At 40.9% G+C, this 16534-nt stretch overlaps 1 protein-coding gene across 2 annotated transcripts in view; it reads right to left on the reverse strand.

Moving 5' to 3' along the window:
- The window catches only part of klhl29 (kelch like family member 29), a 202229-nt gene that overhangs the window by 32513 nt on the left and 153182 nt on the right, over window positions 1-16534 (reverse strand). For both annotated transcript variants that reach the window (XM_022770029.1, XM_022770038.1), the window contains exons 11-12: window positions 4673-4855; window positions 2148-2328 (exon numbers count right to left, since the gene is read on the reverse strand). In XM_022770029.1, the coding sequence (XP_022625750.1) occupies window positions 2148-2328; window positions 4673-4855 (364 nt within the window). The remainder of the gene's footprint in view (window positions 1-2147; window positions 2329-4672; window positions 4856-16534) is intronic.

A 16534-nucleotide genomic window follows, 5' to 3' on the forward strand; every position in this document is an offset into this window, starting at 1 on the left:
CTGCAATATTTGACTTATTCAATCAGTTTCTTAATGTAACTATCACACGATATGCAAGCTGGCTATAAGCTAATAATATGTTTCTTATTGAAAATGTAGCATTACCAATGCTGAAGATGTAATATCTTCTTCCCAACCTGGACTTTTATTGCAATAACACAAAATCTGATAAACAGGTTTTTCTCAGCAGGAAGCAAAATGTCCAACCTTTACAGTACCTTTGTTATTCCCCAGTAACAGCTGTCACCTTCTTCACACTAATAATAGTCAGATGTTCTGGTCTAAATAAAAGTGCATGCAGCTCAGACTCTCAATGTTTGCCAGTTGATTAATCTACAATCCATCCATGGTAAAGACATTTACAGCAGGTCAACACAACAAAAAAGGTTGACTATCCAAATAACACATTTTAAATGTAATCATTACTATAAAAAAATTAACACAAAAACCTTGCAATTTAAATATGTGAGCAGTCACCAGTTATAAGAATATGAGACATAAGTAAATTCCCTGCCTTTTTCGCCTCTAAAAGCACAAACTTTCATGTATTTAAGTATTTTCATTCCCAGAACTGAGGTGTTAGACCTTCTGACTCAATTTGGCTTCTCATTCCACATAGCAGTTTCTGAAAAAGACAAAATAAAAGCCTGGGTTGCTTAGAAACAAGCCTGTTGACTGCTCTGATAATTTGCCCAAACAGCTTGAGAGACCTGTTAGCTTTTACATGATAAGGCCAGTGAATATAACCTTGACCCTGTCTTACAAATGGTTTGTTTCAGCCAGAGCACCATGCATTTTCTTCCTAACCACTATGAGTTCCAACTGTTTTGTTCAGTGTGTGGTTTATTTCTCCCTAGCCACTGCAACCTTTGAGAGTGCAGTGCTAGGGCAGTAATACCAAGCAGAAGAGGCCTCTGGCAGTTCTTGGAGAGAGGCAAAGTAGGTTAAAGTTTTACGGTGCTTATAATTGAGTCCAGTTGCTGAAGGCCTCGGAGAAGCTTCACGACTGCACAAAAATGCACACTAGGGCACAGACAGAGAAATACATACAAACACATCACATGGCAAAACGCTGATTTCTTTGGAGCAGTGAATGCCCTAGATGCACCGGCAGCGCTCAAATTAAGCAGCTCAGAGACAAAGGAATCAAATGCGTTTCCATTATGGGGCAAATATTCCATCTACCCCCTGTCATAACGACACTGTATGGCAGCATTATGGGGAAATATCAAATTAGGCTGTTTCATTTGGAGGACTGTTGTGCATTGCGAACAGCTTTGGAGATCAATTGAGCTGGTAGGTAATGAGCGGCAGCGGCCTGCTCTAATATACTCAGTAATGTTCTTTTGATTGCTTTGGTTAATCTCGCTCTGCCGTGTAGGGGAGGTAGCCCCCTCTCTGCTCAAAGTTACTCCTCAACCCTGGTTAGAGGGAAAAATAAGAAAAATAAGAAATGGGGAGCAGTGTTACAAAAGTCGAGTGATATGAATTTAATTATTCTATGTGGACAATCCTTATTCATGTTTAAGCTGCTAGGAATTCATTATCCTCAATGAGAAAAACTATCTATGTCTGGTTTTCTGCTGTAGAGTTTCAACAAATGCAAAAAAAGAAATAAGAAGAAAAGACCCAGCTGAATAGGGCGCAGTGGACGACCTTCAAATGAAGTGTCGGTGATGTGTTGATGCAGAAGTGGATAGAATCAGACATGGTATACCACTCTGCTCTCTGAAGCAAATCCTCTCACTCTTGCACCACTCATAAACAAGTAAGAGGTGCTCTATCGCTCCCTAACAACACTCACAGCTGTGACCATTTAATATGCTCCAGCTCAGATTCATTCCTCTGCACCTTTTGCTCTCACAGAAAATGCTAACAAACCTGTCCAACCACTTTTGCAATATGCTGTACCGCACTACTGCATGCCACACCATCTGCCACGTTTCACTGCGCAGTGTGAATATTTATTTGCTCAAACTGGATTGCTCAGCATCCACCTACTTTTGTACAATCATCCACATGTGTGAGCAGAGATGGCTGTCAAATTGGGGTTAGAGCTGTACGGGACTGTGCAGTCACCAGCTGGGAGCTGCTGGAGGTATTTGTTGTTTGTAGACAAGCTGCTGTTGAGTTGGCGTGACTCTTACCTCTCCACATGGTCCAGGTTCCCTGATACACCCAGTCCTCCAATGGTGTAGAGTTTGCCATCGTACACCAGGCTGTTGTGTCTGCAGCGAGCCACAGTCATCCGGGACACCAGATTCCAGTTGTCCAGCAGGGACATGTAGCACCATACATCAGCCACCATCACACCTGACTCTGTACCACCTAAAATGTATAGAATAAGGGTTATTAAAGTGGATGTATCAAGTGAATACAAGGATATCTCCACCACAGGAACTCCCCCAGGAAACCAAGAACCTTTCTGGAAACACAGGAACTTTACCTGCATTTCAACCTGACGAATAAGAACAAAACTGACTTCCTGTGTGACAGTCCCAGGTAAAAGTCCCCGCTCCAGGGTTCAGGATGCTGAGGTTGATTCAACTTGTGTGTTTTTTTTTTTTTTTGTTTTTTTTTAAGTACTGGGTGACTCTAATATCAGTATCAGGACAAGGTATGGGCATTTGTTGCAATGTTATGTTATGTAATGTTATGTTAATATTGTTAAAAACAAATATTGCCAGCTTCTCCATAACTAACATAACTGTAATTTCATCACATTTTCTTTCTCTAAAGGAGAAACAAAAAACTAAAACAGATGGGAACTGAGCAGAGACTCAGAGTTTTCAGTCTCCTCCACCTCTTTGTTCATTCATTACATCTGATCAAACATACAGTAAGTGTCATGTTACATTAAATACAAAGCGACAGGATGACTGTTTCCTCATCTGTGAAAACTGCATTTCAAATGCCACTGTCATTTTTCAGTCCATCACTGGTTCTTCAGATGTTGTAGAAATGCAAACAAGAGTGCAAAATGAACTTTAACTCCTAGCTGATTGCTGTGGCTCTTAATACCTGGAACTATTACTATTATACTCAAAAACAGCTATATGATTTAATTATGGTATATCATGTATGGTATACATGTAAAACCTTGGCATCAAATGGTACGATAAAAAAATTCTTCTGTCTTTCTTCAAACTGTTTTCTATTCAGTATTGAAATCTTCAGTCCTAAATATGTGAATATGTGTGTGTTTTTTTAAATTTTTTTCTTAGAAAAAGCGACAGACTTGGACAAGTTTAACTGACTGAAAGTAGTTTTCTGCTATGTTTACTAGTCAACCAGCCAACCAACAAAACTGTACTTGTCTCAGCTCTCTTCAAAGCATCCCTGTTAGCTGTGTAGTCTGACATGTAACACCGGCCCTGACTCAGTGACCCTGCTCCGAGTGTGAGGACGGTTACAGACTGGAGCCCATTGATTGGCTAGCTAGAACACCTCTGATTTCCCCGCTGGCTGTCTGACTCCCAGCGGACACATGCAGACCTGTTCCAATGCCCAAACACAAATTTACATTTATATGAAAAGGGGGAGAGGAAAGGTACACGCAGGACAAATCCTGTTGCATTTCCACGGTGCAATGTCAAGGTCTGAGTACCATGCAGGATTCTCGCACAAATGGACCATGGAGGGAGAAATTCAGTCTACCTCTGGAGTAGCAACTTAAAGGTGTCTCATGGAGCGAGTCACAGAGTGCACAGTGTGCCACTATGGAACAAAATAAACTGCAGAACACTGCAGCAACTGTAATGTCAGACAGGGAAAAAAACTCAAGTTCAAAAAAATGCTCCACTGAAGGTAAATAGAAGAGACATTCTATTCAAAAAAGACTCTTATGAAAAGAAAGACAAAGTTGTCTGCAGTGTTGGGCAGAGAAAAACTTTCAAATCAACAGATGAGTAAGCTCTAAGGGCAGCCAGCCTTTCAATACTCTGGTACTGTTTTTCAAAGGTCATAGGAGGTGGGTGATGGCCTCACTTTGCTGAATCATATCCATAACAGATTGGAAATGTCCTCAATAAGAGATTCTGAATGATAAGTTTGGAAATCTTCGCCTCATTATGATGCAATTGTCTTTACCAAAAGAGGTCAGAGACAAGAGATTCAATGATTTGCTTTTATAGATGTAAGACTATCATGTATTTTTACCTTCTACATCACTACAGATGAACAAACAAACCACTCAATGTATGATGGCAAAATAATTTCACCTCAAGGTCCATTTAGCACTTTGGCTGAGGCAACTTTGTTTTGTCAACTTCTATTTTTTAAGATCAAGATTGCACTTTAAACTCAACTCAATGTAGAATTTTAGTTCTTATAGGCTAGTTGCTGTGTGATGGCACCATAACAAGATATTTTAGTGTTACTGAAGAGTCCCTTGTAGCCTATTAGTGCTTTATTTTATTGAGTGTGACTAAATGACTTAAAAAAAGATCCAACTTTCTATTTACAGTATTCATTTGAACCAACTTTATGGTGATGTACTTAATTTGTTATTTTTCCTACAAAATGAATATGAAATGTTCCTGGATGCTGGGATAACCTTTCACTACTGTGGTGTGACAAAGTGATGGCATCTACTGTCCTCCTGTTCTGTGCCACTAAATGACTGCGAGAGGAAAGCTACAATTGTGCTGCTGGAGTGGGCGATTTAACTCACCTGACAGGTAGATGTTGTCGCCCGCTGAGATGACACTGAAGAACTCGCGGTCGTAGAAGGGCAGGCTGGCCAGCGGGTACCACTTACTGTTCTGGGGGTTAAAACAGGTGACTGCTGTCAGGGAACGCTGGTTCATCCCGATCGCCTGACGTCCTCCCACCAAAACTATCACCTCGGCTACACCTAGAGCACAAAGAAGAACGAAAGGAGGATAAAGGAAGAAAAGGAAGGGGAAAAGATAGGAGAAAGCAGGCGGTCAGGGTCTCCAACAGTAAATAAGGGACAAGATTGAATCAAAGCCTCAGTGAGATGCCTTAGTGCTGCTATAAGTAGCAGACATAATGTTTTCTGGCATCTTGCATGATGTTAAAGTATTTATATATATGGCAGCATTGAAAAGAAAACACCTTTTGAACTCTTTCATTTTCAGACAAGAACCTTGACAAGCTGCGTGAGAACCAACTAACGCACAATCAGCCTTAGACTGTGTGTTTATAATAGACTTGAGTGTTTATGAAAGACTTATTATAGCACATTATAAGTCTGCTATTATGAATTCAGCAGACCTCGACTGTCCCTGAGTCAATAAGCTTGTCGGGAAATGCAAAACAAAATGCAAAATAGAAAAGTTTCCTCTTGGTCACAGGAAACTACTAAGATAAATGGGAAAGTATAACTCAATTACCAAGACTGATGCGGCTGCCATTTTTTTGGTTGCTGCCCAGCTCTCTTATTCTACGTTCCTACACACAAGCACTAACCTACATTTCACTGTCCACACACTCACACTCACACTCACAGCGAAACATACACTGTTTGGACAGGGTATAAGAGAATCACAAAATCAATAGGTAAGAATCAATTTGTGTACATTTGTATGTGGAGATGTGTCGTTGCACACACATGTGCGGAGGACCTTGTGTGATTAAGAAGATACTCCAAACACATTAAGCACTCCTCACCAGATCTCTGCCTTCACGCACGCACGCAGGTACACACCCACGCACACACACACAGCTTCTGGATAAAGACACCAGTGATCCAAAACACACAAACAGATGGGCAGGCTGCCACATGCGTGTCTCAGGTCCTCTCAGTCTTCAGCAGCAGGCTCCAGTGAACAGACAAGATGACGAGACACCACACAGAAATGAGCCGTGTGTTTGTAAGCAGCAGGCAGGCGGGCAGAGTAGCCGGGTAGGGAGAGGAGCGTGAAAGTGAGAGATAGAGAGAGAGTGAGAGAGGAGACAAAGAAGCGGGGGGGGGGGAAGGACAGCTAATCTTCATACACTCCAAACTGAGACTAACCACTGGCTCATCTACTTGGATCGATACCTTTCCACACATACACTCTCGACAGGCACATCTATAGGTGGCTGTCTTTTCCTTCTGCCTCTTTCTGTTAAAAAAAACTATACCCTTATGTTTTTTTTTTCTTAAGCCTCTATTTTTCTTTCAAAGCTGGTAAAACAGAGCTTTTCCCCAGGAAGAAGAAAAAGGGTAAACGAGGAGAAAGATACAAAAACTACAATGGGCTTTGCTGAGGCTGAGCAAACAGACAGAGCAGTAAGCACTGCCTCAGACATATCGTGGACATACAGCTTAGACTTAGTGGACAGCTTAAAGCGGGCTGGCTCTTTTCCTCGGTTAGATTTTAAGAATGTGTTCCTCAGCGTAGGACGGAAAAGAAAGTAATGGCTCAAGGAGAAATTGTGACAGTGTCACTGCGAAGAAGGTCTGGTACACGAGCTAAAAAAAGGACAATCATGACAAAATACGGAAGGCGTAGGAGTTGCTGCCCTTTCTGGCAGTGCGTGAAAGATGTGCGAACTTGGAGCGCTGCTAAAAAAGATTTGAGTTGAACTCGTTGCCATCATGGGCCAGTTTTCACAGCTTCATGGCATCACGCCCCAGACTGCGAGCCTCAAACGGCCCTCAAGACCTCCAACAGACCTTGGATATGCAGCTAATAAATGGGAGTGTAGTTTTATAGGACAGTCACAGCTACAGCGGCTGCTCTTCGAAAAAAAATTAAGTGAAAACGGGCTCTTTGTCTTCCCTCTCATGAGCCTCCAACCATACCTACACACACACACACACACACACACACACACACACACACACACACACACACACACACACACACACACACACACACACACACACACTAATTATATTGACTTTGTTCCACTATTGTTCTTTCTCATGATTAGTTTGGAGCTATTGCTGTACGTGTTTGTACTCTATTTCTCTTTATCACACACTATTTTTCAACTTTATTGGATTCTAAAAGTTTGACTGTTTTCTCTGTCTTTATAGGATTACATTTTCATCTCTTTTCATCTCCTTCTCTTTCATCCTATTAGCTTCAGTTTCAGTTTGTTGATATTGACTGCTTCAATTAACTTGGCAAAGTTTCTGTGTCTGTGTCTGAGCCAATTTGGGATTTTCTTCTTCCTGCTTGCACGTCAATCAGTATTGTACTGTTTAACGTTTGGTTTAAAATCTGTAGAGGTTCATATCATTCAAGAAGAAATATTACATTCAATCCCACCTTAAAACATTGTGAAGAAGTACAAATACTAAATTTCCAGATTTTTTTTTTTAACCACTTTTGTCCAATAACGTAAAGAGGACATGATTTTGAAAAGACAGACCGAAAAAGAACAGTTTCTTTTGTTGTTTTTCCCACATACACTTTCTCCTCCAGTAAACCATCGTGAACCCCCACAGAGTCTAATTAGGCCAACCTAAGCAATTCAACTTGCTGCTGCAACGTGCCAGATTCAAAGCATGCAGGTCTTTATTATCACCTAGTGCACATGTGCAGGGTTGCTCTCAGTGCTTTCCACTTGGCCAAACACGTCAGGGAGAGTCCACATCTGGGTGCTGAGGCTGCTGCGCGGCTCTGACCCCTGAAGCCCTGAACACATTCACAAGCTAACACAACCCAACACCGGCCTGTCAGAACGCAACAAAACAAGAGAGCGGCACCGCTGACGGGAAGTCACGGCATCGGATCAGATGGTTGTGTGGGTGTGTGTGTGTGTGTGTGACTTTTCTCAGACAACAAAGCCTCACAGGGACGGCTGTCAGTCAGTTGCAGGTTTGATGGGAGCTGGGTAGAGGGATGAAGGGATGGAGGATCGAAGGATGGAGACGAGCGGTTGGGGATGAAGGGTTTACCAAGTCTTGACAGCTCGTTTCTTTTTTCCCTGACAGAGTTTATACCCGTGACAGTTTGGGGAGAAAATGTCTCCTTCTCCTGATTGTTACTGACCTTTTGTTTTATTTCCGCTATATTTTTAACCTGTCAATATTAAGGAAAAATCAGCGTAGCACATAACCACATACATAAATCCTTAGGTTGATGCAAACTAGTACAACCACAGTCTTCTATACCTTTGGCTATCGCGCAACTGTGCTACCATTGTTTATTTGACTTTGATAGAAGTAGTATATTTATTTATTTTTTCATCCTTTGTAAACACATTTGCAACTAAAATGCAATAAAAACTAAGTCAAAGCATTAACTGTCTCCCATTTGAAACAAAATCAAGCTAGCAGTGATGCAAGCTAGCCAACTCATGGCCCTGAAACAAAGCTGTGTTTTTGAAATTCAAGTGAAATCTGATTAGTTTCTGATCAGTTTATGATGTGGTTCTACCATTTAACCTGCATTAACAACACTGTTTATCTATTTTTAAGTTGATATAGCTATACTCTTAGCAAACAGTTTTTTAGCCTACTTACACATTCAGCAAAGACGGAGCAGCATTAGCATTCATTTGTAGTTGTGTTTGTGTCCACCTGATGAATTTAAATCCAATATTCACTTATTAACTCTCCTTTGTCTCTGTCTGGACTCCACCAACAAAATATCTATCCCTTAGCAACTAAGACTCGTTCACTATGTTCACCAGCTAGTAGCTTTGTCTGTCTACTGTTTGGTACCAGGAAGATAGGGTCCAGTTGGTTGGTCCATTTGATTCATTAGCAAGTTAATACAAAAATATTTATTATAGCTGTTTGATTAATTGAAATGGTCAATTGGAGCAACAACCAGTAACAGCAACAAACAGTATGGCAGCATCATCAACAGCAACATCTGGATAGAACGCAGTATTAAATCCCTCAGAAGGAGGTTTCAGTCATCACAAGCTGTGAATTGTGTGGCAAAAAGTATGTGCTCTGAGCAATGGACAGGCTTGTGTAAGAGCTGAATCTCAAATTGAAGATGATGCCCACCCACTGAGCATGACATGCACGCACACATGCACGCTCGCGCACACAAACACAAACACAAACACAAACACACACACACACACACACTCTCTGAACCCAACACGACTTCAACTAAATGAAACCTATCTGTGACAGGAGCACGCCGCCCCTTGTTTTCCCCCATGCTGGAGCAAGCTGGATCCTCACTGTGGACATACACGCACACATATACACACACAACAACACACAAAATTGCACACAGATGTACAGCACTCCCGAAGAAGAGAGGTTGATGGAAAGATGAGGACAGAAAGGAAAGATTCTGTCGTCTCTTCTTCCCTGCTGCCACATTGGGCCTTATCTCAACTTGTTATGTGTCTCCTTGCTCTCTGCCCCATGCTGTGACCCTGCTTTCCTTATTCCTCTTCTTTTTTACCCTGCGGCTAACACCTCCCTCTTTCTCGCTCTCTCTCTCTTTGCTGACCCAACGGGAGACTTTGCTCTATCTCTCTCACTCTTCTTTTTCCTCAAGTCTTTCTCTCTCAAATCTCAAGAATCTTTGCTCTTTTTCCAATACACTCTCTATATAATCTTTCTTCGCTGCTTCCTGTTCTTTCACCTGACACACCTTTTAACCTAGTGTTTGACCCATTGTGACCTTCCTTTAACCAGCTATTTTTGGCTACAGTCAAAGGGACACTGTGAGCTGTAAAGTTGTACCAATATAAACACCTTAACAGAGCAGTGTTAAAGCTGAGAGATCAATGCCTTGTTCATGCACATGTGAGTCAAGAATCATTCTCCCAGATTTTCTGAATCTCAGATTTTTTTGATTGAAACTGGTTTGTTGCAACCAGTCTAGTATTGTTCATCTTTCATATCAGTTCATTTTTGACCTTGCAAATGGCATTTGACAAAACAATATCACCTCAAGGTCTATTCACTTGCTGTTCTGGAGCTTTCAATCATATCGCAAGATCTCCAACAATGGTTTGTAAGGTCAAGAATGTTAAACCAACGTGGAGGAGATGTCTACTGAGTGCTTACAAAACAAACATTTGAAAGGGGATCTACTATTTCCATGACAACTGGTCAAACTTCATGTATAGGTGAAAATAATGTGATGTGATTGAGAGCTCCAGCACAGCTACTGAATGGACCTTGAGCTGAAATTGTCTTGTCAAATACCAGCTAACATCAACCTCACGCCTACTGCACTTAAGAGAATAAGGGCAACATAAACACTACAAAGAAGATGCTGCAATTTTGGTAGATATACACATGAGAAGGTGACAGTAATATCTTTTATAAAGCTACATATACGGTTACATAGTGCTTTAGATAGTCTTGAGTTGAGCCCTGGATTCTAAGTTCAGTGTCCTCAGTTCAGTACAGAACTTATAGAAGCACTGTTCATAAGGTTAATTGCTCAGCAACCACCTATCTGCAACAAGGTCACTGTATCATGACTGCTGCTACAGCTTTCAGTGTGTTACACTGAGCTTTTAACCACTACGTAACATACTGTATATCAGAGTTGACTAGACTTGTCAATTTTAGTCATGGGTGAGAGGTGTTCGAGTGCTAAAAGCTACAGATTTGGTCAGTGACCCTGGTCATTCAGAATACTCAAGCACGATAATAATAATAATTACTCCTCTAGCTGAACTATCTTCTACTGTAAAGTTTACTGAATTCTCCAATTGGGGAGACTCAAATTTTCTCAGAGATTTTAAGTCCTTCTCCAGTTTATTGCTGTATTATTACAAGTACAGATTCAAACAGAGAAATCTGCAAGGGCTTTAACTCAATGGTGTACTATATGAAAAAGTACATCACTCAAATAATTGTTCATATACCATAGTCAGCTTCTGAGGGTTTGAGCTTGTCTATTCATTAGTCCTTTTTTTATTATTATCCTGAAGGCATTCAACACATAAATCACAGGAATCCACAGATGACAATTAAAAACAATAATCCAGTCTCGTCTGATGAGAAAAAAATGTGTGTGTTAATAAACACAGACACACATCACATGTATAAATATGCAGTGAGCTCTGTCTGGGACCACATTGAAAATCTAATATTTTCACATAAACATTCTGAAACATTTTAAAAACACAAGATGTTATGTCATATAAAGTGAAGAAGAAATATTGAAGATTTCTCCATTTCTAGGTCAGCAATGAAATTTCCTTTAGTTGTTCCCCATTGAAACATACTTTCAGATGACCCTCAGCTAAGTGAAACTGTCAGAAGTCATCTTGTTATTCTAAGCAAAGAGAGAGAGTGTGTTTCTCAGCATCAAATCATGACTGGAGTAAAGGTTTCTAAGAGGGCAGTGCATGGACCTCTAAAACACTTTACAGCAACTGGATCAGTTGCATCAAAAGCACGACCAGGCAAACCAAAAGTGACCACACATCAGAAGATCAATACATCAAGCGTAGTTCCCTGAGAGATAGAAATGCAAAAGCAACTTCATCACAGACACAGGATTTGCTAAATAAAGAATACAAGACTCCAATCAGCAAAAGTCCTGTCAAAAGAAGGCTGTCTTGTAGCGGTCTCAGAGGATGAGTAGCAGTTTCTAAACCACTTCTCAGGAGGGGAAACAAGGCCAAACGCTTGGGGTGGGCTGATAAATACCAGCATTTCACAGTGGATGACAGGAAGAAAGTCCTATTTACTAATGAATCCAAGTTTGAGATGTGTGTCAGTCACAGAAGGATGTATGCAAGGAGATGAACAGGAGAGAGAAAGATATCACAGTGTATCAAACAACACTGAAACATGGTGGAGGGAATATTCAAGTCTGGTGTTTTGCCGACTACTCTGGCATTGGACACCTGCATCGAACTGACTACACCCTAACGAAGGAGAAGTACCACAGACAAGTTGTACCCTCTGGTTTGCATCTTTGTGGAGGAAGATTCATACTGTAGCAGGATAATGCCCCCAGACACGATTCAAAGCTCTGCAAGAACTACTTGAAGGCCAAAGAAGACCAAGGAGTCCAGACTATCATGGACTTTCCTCCACAGTCACATGCCAGCTCAAGTACATGCTGTTATTTAAGCAAAAGGAAGAGAAACCAAATAATATGATATTCTGAAATCAAATTGTCAAACTGATATCATCTGTAATGAAAAAAAGGATTACAGCCAAAACAAAGGCAAAATAAAAGTATCTTGAATAGTGATCTCAGACTTTTGGACGCCACTGTATAGCAGTAAATACACTCCTATAGCGCATAAATAGGGCTTTTACTTACTGAGTATCACAGCCACAGTGACACTGGCAGTCTGTCTCTCAGAGCTCAGAGCCATTTATATCTCACTGCTGGTCCATTACCATTTCCTCTTATCTCAGCTGCTTCTCTCTGTTCTCTCTCTTTTGCTTTTCCCCCCCCTTTTCTAATCCCATGATTTCTCTCCCAGGGTGTTAATTTGCTGTGGTGAGGATCAGGGGCCAAAGTCTCCCAAATAATGTCAGGGACATCACAGGGACATTATTTGGAGAGTTTGTGTTTGTGCATATGTGCATTTTGTTCATGCAGTGTTTTGGTGTGTTGTTTGTCTGTTGTGCAAAAATGTCTGCTCCTGTGATTGTCTGTTGTACCTGAAGACAAACATTTTATGTGGCTTCATGTGTACTCAAACCATATTTAAAAGTTCTGTTCACGCAAATGATTGAGTCTTGCATTTAGTGGTATCTACCCATGCAAAGTTTTGAGACATTTGTTTCTGAGATTTTCACCTCCACCCCAAAACAATAAAGGTGATTGAATTGGGTTTTTATGGTCCTCGTAGCACTGACAAATTAAATCTAAAAAACTCAACAGTGTCTCTCCAGAAACAGTTTCCCCCATACTCAGGATAATTCTCTTACCGCACTGTGAACAGTTTTTGGTGGAACAACTTTCTACTGAAGAAACAGAGTAACTGGGACACTGTCACTGGAAAGAGATGTTCCTGTTGAATTTTTTAAATGTAATGTTCAATGCTGTGAGCGGCGCACACTGAATCCCACCCCTCTATGTCTTGTATTGGGACAATGACACAAATCTAAGGGACAGATATCTCAAAATCTCGAAGGAAAAAACAAACAAAACAAAACTACAGTGTCTACACAACCATAGTAGTGAGGAGATGTTTTCTCTTTAAACTTTGCAGTACTCGAATCTCATACATTATGATTTGATGGACTCGGGCCCACATACACACACAGTCTGAACAACCAAATCTGCGCCATCAGCAACTGCAATGATAAAGCTCTAACCAGGTTCAGTCGGTCTGTTGAATATTGGATGAGAAAGAAGCAGCTTTCCAGCCTTGCAGCAGGTACAGCGGGTCAAAGTGCCAGATGTGGTATGAGCGATGCTGAGGCTGATCCATGTTCCTGTAAATGCTGCTCGCTTTGGGCCTGAACATGCACTGCAGCTCCAGGAACAAAATGAGTCGAGTTTTCTGGCAGCAGCCAAAGCAATCGTTCACCTGTTTCACCCTCCCTTTCTCCCTCCTCCTCGGTAGCTCAGCCTGACAGTAGTCACTAGTCAAAAGGTCAAGCGGATGGAACCTTAATTTTGGCTGCAGCCCTTGCAGACATTCAGACCAAAGGTTATCTAATCTGGATTTACTGCCTCCATGTTGCATTTATGAGACGAGATAGATGTGTTTGCTCGAGATTTCACTGATAAGCCACAGGAATATCAGAAACTCATACTCCAATTCTCCAGTGAATTGCTGCATCCAGCTCTCTCTCCTGTTTGCTCGCTCCGTTTCTTTCTCCCTCTCTCCCTCAAATACAATCTCAGACTCCAGAAATAAGATCGGAAGAGGATCTGCTGAAGGGCACTCTTCACATAGAGCGATTAAGACATTTCTGGCACATTCTTCTGCATCCTGCTTTTCCAGTTTGAGAGGTGAAACAGAGTAATCTCACGCTGCATTGGCTCTAAAAGACAAACCAGGCTGAATAATTACACAGAGCAGGACAATAATCAACAAAGTCCTGACATAACAAAGGCAAAGCTTATAATTGTCTCTCCAAACTGCTGACAGCTTCCCCCGTCGAATCGCCTTGCTTAATGGTTAGCGTTGAGACTGTGCAGCCAGAGAGACAGATGACAAATAAATTCAATTATTGCATGAAAAAGAGCCACTGTCAGTGCTGACGAGTAACAGTTGAGGAAACGCTGAGGCGATCAGCAAAACAGTGTTAATCGGACCTGAGCCAAAAGCAGTAGGTGGCAGACTTGAGAGGAAAGTCATCTGATGATCTTTTACGCTCTCCTTACAAGGTGTGAATCTTGTTCTCCTTTCTTTGCAGTGGTGGTGCGCTACAACCACTCTCCAAGGATGGCTGCTGGCCGGCGGAGGTGTGAATGAGTAGATGAATGTCGCGCCTACAGGCTTTCGGACCTCACAGAACAGCCTGGTTTTATTATCCAAACTGTGGATGCAAGCCAAGCTATTGTGCAGACTGATTTAATGAAATCCAGCCATTTTAGACCACCACACAAGCAGCACAGTGTTTTATTTGGCCTGCCGTATGCTGCAGGAATGTAAAATGGTCAATAATGTTTGATATCAACATTTCCAGTAATTTAGGGAGCAGCGTTAATCCTGCTGAAACACATGCCAAGGTTCTGATCTCAGTTTTGGAAAAAAAAAAAAAGAATCTTGTTCGAGGGAGCTTTAAACTGAGTAATCTATAACTACAAACACCAACTCGTGTATGAGGAATGATTACATTAGATAGCGATAAAACACAAAATCAAAATCTTACTTCAGTTGCCCTTGATGCTGCTGCTGTGCATTTGCTACTGTAGATGTTAACTTTTCCACTTGATTACAGATGATAAAGTGGACAGAGAGAAAGACGGACTAAGAAAGAGGGAGACAGCTACTGCTGGAGGTTTCCCTCCCACAGTGTATGTACTTAAAGGTTTAACAATTGTGTTTATGTGTTTGTGTATGTATCTGTGTGTGTGTGTATGTGTGTGTGTGTGTGAGCGAGACAGAGAAACAGTGTGAGCCGAGCTGGACCCCTGTGTCTCCTAGTCATTACAGCTCATTTGTCTGAGTGCTATTCCACTTGGCTGGGTTGAGTTAACAGTTTGCCCCGGCGCTCTCCATCCTCCTCTGAGCCGAGTACAGCGACACATGTGGAGAGAAGGAAATGGGAACATAATATATGGCTTTGTCTGGGCGGGTGCACATACACACACATCATGTACACCAAAGAAAACTTTGCTCCTTAATAAAGACACAAGCACACATATGGATGTTAAAATCATCTTATGATATAAGACAAAAAAGGTTTGTGAGTCAACTCTCAGCACCAGCGGCTGTTTAATCCTCCTGATCCCCTGCAAAGTCTAATGACAGCTAATCAGATGCACATCCACACTCTAATTAACCAATTAGCAGCTAATGGATACACATACACCATGCAAAACACTGTGGATTCATTATGAGACATTCATAGTTTTCGCTTTACCCAAGACTCTTTTCTGGCCAAATGAGAAAGACAGGAGACTTTAACAAAAGACAATCAGCTACATCCCCCATGTTGTTGCAGCAGAAAACTGAGGCACTGTATAGTAACAAAGCCGAAGATGAAAATAAGAAGGCTTAACATTCAAATTAGTGCACACATTATGTTAAAAAATAGATACAATAATGACATCTGTGCACACACACATTCACACAACAACCCAAGCATAGCAACCGTTCTACATATTTAAAATTGTGTCTACATTTGAAGATCACAGACACACAATTTCTATGCTGAATATCTTTTTGCCCCCTTAATTAGCATCTAATAAAATTAATGGGCAGAGCATCCACTCAATAAAATGTTCCAAAATGCAAAATAGATGTAAAATGAGACACAGGACTGTTTCATTTTCAGGGAGGTGGCCCAAAAATAAACTTCATGTCATGGTGGTTATTCAGATTTTTATGACTCTTGCCTAGTTGTAATTCTGAGAGATAATTTGTCCAAATGTTGTCATACATACAGTGGGATCCAAAAGTCTGAGACCACTTTCCCATTCACATGAATATATCTTCTTTTTTCTTTTTTTCTTTAACTAGTTCCATTAACTGCATAGGAGCACACAAACTGAAATAATATGGTGACACACCAGGACCTCAGAGTGATTGATATATATATTAACCATCAATAAAACCTGGGCAACTAAGTAAAGAGAGAAATTACAATAATGCAGCACAGCAGGATTATATATAAAGAAAAACCTGGGTAAACAAGACAATTATCTGGTATGTGGAAACCATCTGGCTGCTTCTATTCAGCTCCAGTAGAAATAACTTCTTTAGAGCTCTTAGCTAATGGAGCAACAACTGAGTAAATTTAGGTCTTCTTGTTAAACACAAACAATGTGATGCCATTCCATCTTATGAACACGTTGCAGAGTGTATATTCATAGGCCATTAATATTCATATTAATGGTTTTCTTACCCTTGACATGATATATGAGATGAATATGGAAAACAATATGGAACTGGTAAATAAAGTATTTAAGAGATTTTGCAAGCACTTTTTATCCTACTATCAAATTCACCAGGTTTTGACCCTTATAATATAATATTTAAAGCTTCTCTAATAATT

This window comes from Seriola dumerili, unplaced genomic scaffold (assembly GCF_002260705.1).
Source record: "Seriola dumerili isolate Sdu_G_001 unplaced genomic scaffold, Sdu_1.0 BDQW01000025.1, whole genome shotgun sequence".
In the NCBI taxonomy this organism is placed as follows: Eukaryota; Metazoa; Chordata; class Actinopteri; order Carangiformes; family Carangidae; genus Seriola; species Seriola dumerili.